The sequence below is a fragment of the Chrysemys picta genome, chromosome 8 (genome assembly GCF_011386835.1).
Source record: "Chrysemys picta bellii isolate R12L10 chromosome 8, ASM1138683v2, whole genome shotgun sequence".
Lineage (NCBI taxonomy): Eukaryota > Metazoa > Chordata > Testudines > Emydidae > Chrysemys > Chrysemys picta.
The window spans coordinates 30,098,731-30,108,632 of NC_088798.1; the positions used below are offsets into that span (position 1 = coordinate 30,098,731).

At 42.3% G+C, this 9,902-nt stretch overlaps 1 protein-coding gene across 1 annotated transcript in view; it reads left to right on the plus strand.

The window, feature by feature from the left end:
* The window catches only part of LOC122172190 (calcium-activated chloride channel regulator 1-like), a 28,174-nt gene extending 23,626 nt beyond the window's left edge, over positions 1-4,548 (plus strand). Inside the window, exons 13-14 of the mRNA XM_065554186.1 lie at positions 324-560; positions 2,528-4,548. Coding sequence (XP_065410258.1) covers positions 324-560; positions 2,528-2,958 — 668 coding nt within the window. The 3' untranslated portion in view covers positions 2,959-4,548. The remainder of the gene's footprint in view (positions 1-323; positions 561-2,527) is intronic.
* Positions 4,549-9,902: the final 5,354 nt, after the last annotated feature.

Below are 9,902 nucleotides of genomic sequence, written 5' to 3' on the forward strand. Positions count from 1 at the left end.
AGCTACCTTATCACAACCACTTCCCACTGACACCTGCTTAATACCTTAAATACCCTAATGGATAATAGGAACTGTTGCTGCTTTCAACTGCACTTGAAATCTGGTTTGCTTTTAGGGTCTGCCTTAGTTTTGTGCAAAGATGCAGGATCCTGAAGTTCACTTTGGTTTTTAGCCTTGCTAATTTTTGCACTAAACTTCAATAAGCCAAAGAAAAAATGTAGATTAAAGACAGAAGGAATGCTAGATAAAAAAAAGTGTGTTATGATTTGGAGTTTTGTAATATTCAGATAGCATGAGCAATTGTTTTTTCTTTTTTGGGGCAGGTGAAATCAAAATAAATGCACCGAGACCTGAAGTTAGTGATGAGGAAATTCAAGCAAAGCTAGGAAGTTTCAATAGAGTTGCAACAGGAGGTTCTTTTGTAGTGAAGAATGTTCCATCAGGAGGCATTATTGATGTGTTCCCACCCTGTAAAATTACTGACCTTGAGGCTCAGTTTGAAGAAGATAAAATTCACTTGTCTTGGACAGCTCCCGGGAATGACTTGGATGAGGGACAAGGTAAAGTGAACTTTTGTTTTAGTCAGCTGGAAGTGATGCAGTATTGTCAGTTATCTGAAATTACATATGATGAGCCAGCCAAGGAGAGGTGAGGAAAAAAGCTATGTCTTCCCCATCTGCAAAAAATATGACCATCGCTATGGCTTGACGTACTCTAGATTTTCTCTGTAAAATTTCCTAGTGTAGATCAGGACTCGGTGTAACCAATAAATTACATATTCAATATGATATTCACGTTAGTCCCACTTAATGCTTTAAAAAATGTTTAAAGAAACACGGAACACTCCCAAACATAGGCATCAACTCCGTGGGTGCTCCAGGGCTCAAGCATCCATGGAAAAATAGGGGGAGCTCAGCACCCACTAGTCAGAGTGGCTCAGCAGGGTCCCGGGGCTGGCTGCCAATCAGCTGTTCAGAAGGACCCCAAGGCTAGCCGCCTATCAGCTGTTTGGTGGCCAGGGGTAGGGGGATGGGGTGGTGGGAAGAGAAGGGGATGGGGCAGCGGACAGTGGGAAGAGGAAGGGAAAGAGGATGGGAAGAAGTGGGGACTCGGGGGAGAGGGCAGAGTGGGGGTGGCAAGAGACGGGTGAGGGTGGGGTCTCAGGGGAAGAGGTGGGGCCTCATGAGAAGAGGTGGATTGAGGGTGGGGCCTCGGGGCAGAGTGGTAGTGTAGAAAAACGAAAGTCAGTGCCTGTTCTCCCAAACCTGGTACAACAGAAAATGCAAAACCTGTATACCAACCAGCCTTATGCTAGTTTACAGAGGAAAACAAGTTAAATCAAAAACATACTCACTAGTGACTTTTCCAAGGCTTAGCCCCTGTCTACACTGCAACTGTAAATAAGTCAGGGGACCCAGTTACAACATGGACAGTCCAAAGCTTTAGTCCATTTATGGGGACACAGTTAGGTCTTGTTCATAATGTATATTTCAAGTATGTTGTAACCAGATTATGTTATAGTGTGCACATCAGCACAAGCCAGAGAGGTTAAAATAGGCAGTCTGCAGTCACACAGAGAGCCGCTTCAGATTAAAATCTTTACATACACCTACATCTCTTGCCAACCAGCTCACCAGGGAACAAACCAACAACTCCATTAAATCCCCAAAACACTGGCCTAGGTTCTTCTATGTGGTTACTTTGCGCTACTCGTCTGGCTCAAAACAGCCTTATAGCTGAAGGGATAGAAAAGAAGATGAGGAGCAGGAAGTAGAACTCAAATCAAGCAAAGAACTAGAAAACCCATGAGCAGAACAGAACCATACAGCCTTGAAATGATAACTGTGGACAGTGGGAAGCCAGGCACATTTGCAGCAAAATCCCTGACACACTAACTATGCTGGCAAATGGAGCAGGCATTTTGCTGTCTCTCAGCCTATGCTTTAGAACCTGCTCACATTAAGAGAGGGAATGCTGACCAGGATGCAGGGATCTCTCCCTGTACTGTTTGATCTTATACTTGACCTGGATACTCACCAGAGACAAGTGAAAGAAATCTTATTTTCATTTCTCATCCAAAAATTATGTTTCCATTTTAGTACTATAGAGACTTGTGTGAAGTGTGGGGGAGAGAGGCAGTTTAATGGCAGTTATCTGCACTGCCATGTGGAAGACTCATCTGCCCAGCAGGAGCTAAGAGTGCTGGTAATATAATGTGGTTAGCTCTCATGAAGGGAGGGAATGCCCCACATCAGCTAACTGTAGACTATTGACCCAAATAAAATGTGGAACTGATAAGTTCTAACAGGAATCCTGTCCAGAGCTCTACAAAGAATGGATGTTAGTCAATTAAGCAGGCCCATCAATAATGAGGGTGGGTAAAATGGAAGGGATGGTAATGGAGTATCATTGGAGTTCTTATAAAGATACAAAACTGTTCTACAAATCCTGTACTGTGCTTGCATTTACAGATAGTATAATAGGCATTACTAACACACTCTTACTTGTATTCCTTGCTTTTTTCCAGCTGACAGATACATAATAAAAATGAGTGAAAGTCTTCTGGACCTAAGGAACACCTTTGAGAATGCTACTTCAGTGAATACCTCTAGTCTGGTACCTAAACCTGCCGGCACCAAAGAATCATTTCAGTTTAAACCGGAAAATGTCACAATAGAAAATGGCACCATAATCTACTTTGCAATACGTGCCATTGATAATGCCTCCCTGACCTCAGAGGTGTCTAATGTAGTACAGGCAGCTCAGTTTGTTCCTCCAAAGGAATCCTTGCCTGATACGCTTCCTACTGAAGTTATCACTAAGAGTGTTCCTACACAGGAATCCTTGCCTGATACAATTCCTACTGAAGTTATCACTAACAGTGTTCCGAAACAGGGATCCTTCCTGTTACGCTTCCTACTGATGTTATCAATGATGGTGTCAATGTTTCAATATTAGTTACTGGGTCTGTAATAGCTGTATTAATAGCTGTAAGTATAACTATCTGTATTTTACATAAGAAAAATAGAAAGGGAGGCTTTGAGCTCAGATTGTAATAAAACTAATTGTAAGATGAAAGCTCAGTAGGTATTTATCCTAATTTGTTCTATTTGTGATTTCAAAATACATAAGGAAAGACAAATTTGTAATAGATTTGAAAATTAAGTGCATTGCCTTTAAAATAGAGGTGGATTGATATGTATTTTGATCTGCTTTCAATGAGTGTATAGTATGTTACAGTACATTATGTAGACTGAACAGTGAATTTAAAAGTATATACTGAGTAAACTAAGACACATCAGTATAATGTGTAGCATATAAATGACAATCTAATTGTATACTTTAATTCTAATCTTGCTAGAGTTCTGCAACATTAGGTATTCTGTGCTTTATTTTAAAAAAAATAGGACAAAAATCTTTCTAATTTTGTTTTCCAGTTGCTTAGAAGTCAAGGGGGGGAAATTTAAGAAGAAATTAGATCTGTAATCTTTGGTGTTCATACATTCCTTTCAGTTATATTCAATGAGTAGGAAACATAAATGTATACATCTGTTGGTCCTGAGCCTGCAACTGCTTAGGTACATGCATAACTCAACTCTTATCCTATGACTAATGCAGGTGTTTAAATATTCACAGGATCAGGGCCATATGTTATCCACAAATGAGCATATGGAAAACACTTTTTACCTGACATAATCATCAAACACACATGCAACATTCCAACTCTAAATGATAGAACAAAAGCAAAATAGTAGAAGAGAAAACACTAGATTACAAGGTAGCGGAAATGCCACCTACCACAGCATGTGACATAAGCAAAGGCATGTAGCACCGAGGAGGAAAAGCTATTCAGCCGGTAACTTTTCATTGTTTTTTCCCCATCTCTTGCAAGCCCAACTTGCAACATCATGATCTGTGATGTGACACTCCAGAAATGGCAAAGGATCACCCATTCTTTGGATAATGAAAACATCCATCGTTACATTAGATAGGATCGAATTATTTTATAAGGTATATAAACCCTCATGCTTCAGGTCATCAGCTAATCACTAGCAGGGGCTAGAGAGGAACTTTTCCGTATGCAAATTATTCCATAATTGTCCATTATGGGATTTCTTGCTGCTTCCACTGACATATACTTAGAAATATTGAAATATTGGCCAACATGGATACACATATATTCAGATTTTTTACAATTTTTTACAATTTTAATTAACTGACAGTTAGCTCAAGGTAGTTACCACATTTGGACTATGCCTGGACCAAACATTTGGGAATGTCCATGTTAGCTTTTACAAACATATTAAGTGAAAATCACTAATGAAGACAAGCCCTTTTGGAGATGAGTATCTGGGCTCAGATGGACAATGGATCTGATTGGGTAGTGCAACTCCTATGTTTCTCAGATGTTTTTTTATGGCATGAAATGAAAGTAAGAAATTGAATTGAACTCTTATTTGCTCTTCCAAATGTAAAGGCAATATAACTCCCCATTTTTATTTTGTCTGGTGCATGTTGGTGGTTTTCTTCTCTTCTCTTGGGGTAGGTGAATTGGACAGAAGAGAGTGATTATTACAATATCTGTGTAATAAACAGAACGCTTGGATACTGTATGCATATGTGTTATACATAAAGACCAGTAAAACAAAACAGACCATGGAGTTGGGGATTGTGTTTTACTTTTTATTTTTTAATTAATCTCTAGTCCTGGTGAGACAATGCCCTCAACCTAGGGAGGGAGCAACTCATAGCACTTTGCAACAATCTCTCTGGTGGATTCAAGAGCAGGCTTGATGGTTTCTGGAGGGAGCGAGGGCCACTCCTCCCAGTCTGGAAGAATAGTCATCACATTCTGAAGAAAAGCTAGAAAGACCCCTTTTGGGGAGGAATAAAGAGAAAAATTACAACCACAAAGCAACATTGACAGGTATCAACCCCCTCAAGTGCCCCTAGTTTTATCTGCATTCCACCTATTCAGCAGCACTTCATTTTGCCTCCTCATCCTACCTCTAAACTGGAGGGTACTACCAGCTCATCATTCTCAGAAGTATTTACATTCCTACTCCACAGAAGTTGTATGGGTAGGAAGTACATCACAGAGTCAGAGTAATCAGTTGTGATATTGTTCCTGGAAATATTTCCTAGAGTAGCATAAAAATGTAGCAGTCCCCACATGTATTGTGTCCATGGGGCAAGATAGAGCGTAACTATTGTTCCACAAAAAGCAACAGAGTCCTGTGGCACCTTATAGACTAACAGACGTATTGGAGCATACACTTTCGTGGGTGAATACCCACTTCGTCTGACACATGTAGTCTGACAAATTAGGTATTCACCCACAAAAGCTTATGCTCCAATACATCTGTTAGTCTGAAAGGTGCCACAGGACTCTTTGTTGCTTTTTACAGATCCAGACTAACATGGCTACCCCTCTGATATTGTTCCACAGACATCCCTGTCCTGGTTCTCCATTTAATAGAGTTGTTGTCTATCAGCTTAATGCTTTGGTTACACTGACATCTAGTGGATCGTCAAAATACACACACACACACAAAATTTCAATTATGTTTCCAAAATCTCACATTTACCCAACAGACCAAAACTGCTCCTTCAAGGATGCACTGATCTCTCATATAAATACTTATTTAGTGGGACAGTTAAAAGTGATAGATCTGAGTTTTCATGTATCAATTGTGATTGGCTCTTCTTCTTCTTCTTCTTTATATATTACACAAGTACCTGGAACAGGGGCAGGCAAACTTTTTGGCCTGAGGGCTACATCAGAAATGGTATGGAGGGCCGCTTAGGGGAGGCTGTGCCTCCCCAGACAGCCAGGTGTGGCCCAACCCCTATCCGATCCCCCCTGCTTCTCGCCTGATGGCCTCCCTGGGACTCCTGCCCCATCCACCCCCATTCCCTGTCTCGACACCCCCCTCAGAACCCCTGCCCCATCCACCCCTCCCTGTCCCCCCACCCCTGAATGCCCCCGACACCCCATCCAACCTCCCCCTCCCTCCTTCCTGACTGCCCTCCTGGGACCCCTGCCCCATCCAACCACCCCTTCTCCCTGACCGCCCCCGGAATCCCTGCCCCTGACTGCCCCCCCACCGTCCCATCCAACCCCCCCTCTCCTTCCTGACTGTCCCCCGGAACCCCTGCCCCCACCGGTGGCTGGCAGTGCTTCAGCCGCGCCGCCCAGAGCACCAGGACATGCAGTCGTGCCGCCCGGCTGGAGCCAGCCACACCACCGCGCAGCACAGAGCACCAGGTCAGGCCACAGCTCTGCAGCCCCGCCACCCAGAGCATTGCGCCAGTGGCACAGTGAGCTGCGGCTGCGGGGCAGGGGGAACAGCAGGGAAGGGGCTGGGGGCTAGCCTCAGGTCAGGGGCCGGGCAGGAGGGGCCCGCAGGCCGTAGTTTGCCCACTTCCGACCTAGAGGAACCAACTACAACTGGGGCTTCATTGCTTTGGCTGCTTTTCACACATAGTGTGAATAACAATCTTGCCCCAAAGAGCTCACAGCCTATATAATGTAATGAGTCACTTCACCTCCAACACATCTGTAACTTGGCTGCTTATGCTTCCTGAGTGCAAGAGGAGAGGTTGTTAACAGTGGGCCTGATCCACTGACTTCAGTGAGCTTTGGTTCAGGCTCATGTTGGCAGTGCTGTACTTCCAAAGGAAATGTGGGGTGGGACCATGACTACCCACCAGTACTGCCACACAACAGTTAGCACTGGTTAGCTACAAGGGCAGCACGGGGCAGGGGCGGCTCTATGTTTTTTGCTGCCCCAAGCACGGCAGGCAGGCTGCCTTCGGCAGCATGCCTGCGGGTGGTCTGCAGGTCATGTGGATTCGGCTGCGTTTCTGCGGGTGATCTGCCGGTCCCGCACCTTCGGCATGCCTGTGCCGAATTGCTGCCGAATTGCGCTGGTGTCCAGAGCTGGTGCCCGGAGCTGGTGCCTGGAGCCGCCCCTGGCATGGGGTGGAGTGAAAGTTACACATTTTGTATAGTAGACAGTGCTACTAAACATGGTCAACAATTCGTTTCATCAGTAGCTCTCAATGTACTTTACAAGGGAAGTCAGTATCAGTATCCCCATTTTACAGATTGGGAAACTGAGGAACAGAGCGATGACGTGATTTTCCCCAGCAGACCAGTGGCAGAACCAGGAATAGAACACAGGTCTCCTGAGGCTCCAGTCCAATGCTCTAACCACTAGAACACACACCAAGCACTATGCACAGAACCTTACACCTCAATGAACATCCTTTAGTGCACTACGGGCACTTGAACCCTCATGCACACATGTTTATCAGTGCTCCACTAGCTTTCAAACCCAAAATGTAGCCCTTAAAGTAACATTTTCAGTCTGCAACTATGACACTAGGGTTACCAACCCTTCAGGATTGTCCTGGAGTCTCCAGGACTTTACGATTAATCTTTAGTTAAATATTATGTCATGTGATGAAACCTCCAGGAATACGTCCAGCCAAAATTGACAACCCTACATGACACTGTTCTTTTAAATGCAAGTGTGATACTGAGGCAGCAAAGGTTAGACAACCAGCAGGCTAAATAACCCAAAATCAACCTTTAAGGACATATTAGGAAAGTATTGAAGTGGTAAACAGGGCCATTCCTTGTAGACGGTTATCCAACCCATGTTAAATGGATGAGATTTCTGTATTGTTAGAGAATTAGAGGTAAATACTAATTGTATTTGTCTGTGTTTATCTGTATCTTATTAGATGTTAACAATATAACCAGATTATCCTTTGGATGCTAATTCCCTTCCATGTCTTAATTACAATATATTATGCAAGACCAAAGATATAAGATATTGCAGGAAATAATATTACTTACATTGTCTTCATCTTAAATTGTCTGTTCCATAATGGAATGCCTTGATATTTTGAATGGATAATTGCCTTATGTTAATTAATACTACTAGTTTACCTACGTATACATAGGGAATAGGAGGTTTACTTCAAAGCAACAATGTATATTACCTACAAGGAATGCCTGCTGTATTATCAGCTGTCAAGAGGCTATCCTAGCCTGCCAGAGATCTATAAAAGAACTCTAGGGCCTGATCTGCTTGTACTTGGTCAGGGGAAGTTTAAGTTACAAGACTGAGGTCTCCAGCTCCAGTCTGGATTACCCTGCTATTTTTCATGGAAGAATTTAAACAGACTCTGCACATGGATTGCCTGTTTGGACTATAACCTAATGAACTGATTCTGGAAGGATTTTATACAACTCAGCAACTCACCATCTCTGCTATGAAACTGACCTAAGAACTTTATTTATACATATCTCTCCATATAATGATATTTAATTACAATACTCTCTCTCTTAGATAGTTAATAAGAATTGGTTGTAAGTGTGTATTTAGGTAAGATCTGAAATATACATTGACCTGGTGGGTAATGTGTCCAATATTTTAGGATTGATAGAACTTTACATATGTAATCCTCACCATATTTGACTTGGCTGTTTGGGTGGGAGCCCAGGGCTGGATTGTTTAGGAGAAACTGTATTTTGGGGCTTCTTGGTAATCAGTAAGATATTGCTGGCTTGGTGAATCTAAGTACTAGAATAAACCACAAGTTTGGGGGATCGTCCACCCCATTCTTTGCAGTTTGCCCTCATTGAGCATTCTCAGTGTGGCCCCTCTACCAACCATGCTCACAGCAAGTAAATCTGTTTCTAGAAGTGTCAGATTTTTAATCTAGTTCTTTGTGTTTTTCAGACAAACTTTAAACAAATGTCATCACTTTAATTTTATAAAAGTCTCAAAAGGTTCCCCCTACTACTTTCCAGTTATACTAGGAATCATTTTACTTTATACTAATATGCATAATAATCTTATGTCATTTGTTCTTGTCTGAATTGTACATCTTTATATTGCTAATGAGCCTGCTCCTGCAATGAGCTCTGTGCAGCTGGACCCCATTCAGAGCACCACTGATTTCAACAGGGCTTCAGACATGTGCAGAGGTCCACTTATATGGAGCTCATTGTAGAATCAAGGCCTGTACTAATGTTATGTTAACACAGAGTTTGATTTTGCATCTATCAACTGATCTCTTCCCTTTACTGTCTCATGGATGAGTTTTCATTTGCATGCTGTATTATAATATAATAGAAATGTGAGATGGAAAAGACCTATTTGATCATTGCCATCATCACTATTATTTTTAAGTGTCCCGCACAGCACTAGGTGCCCCAGACACAAAGGCATAGTCCTGCCCCAGAGTGCTTACAGCCTAAATTTGACATGCCAACAGTTGTGTCATAGAAGGACAAAAAAGGAAGATGAGGAGTGGAAGGACAGGAGTTATAATAACAACAGTGCGTGTTCATCCAGTCCATCTCCCTGTGAAGTCAGGATTGCTGCCTATAGTACATTTCTCAATCCGGTAAGGATAAAGCCTTTTCCTGTAGCCATATTGTAAGGTCTGAGGCCTTTGTCTGCAGGCATATTAGGAGAACAGAACGTCACCTCCTCACATTCCATGTAAATTGCATTAAAACAATGTAATATCAGGCTGTTGAGAAGGCGATCCTGTCCTAACAGTATCCACCATCACCGGATAAAGATATAAATCTTAAGATGGTTAAAGAAAACTTTGTCTGATAGCATTCTGCTGACAAGAAATCACTTATCAACAGTTGTGATTGTAAAATCTATACTTCTATTGTTTTGCCTTTATGATCCCCACTTCTCTGTTGTTTATCTGTGTGGTTTCTGTCTGTTTGATTGTTTCTGTCTGTTGCATAACTAATTTTTCTAGGTGTAAATCAATGAAGGTGGTGGGGTATGATTGGTTAAATAATTGTTTTACAATATGTTAGGATTGGTTAGAAAATTATTTAGTAAAATTTAGTAAAATGA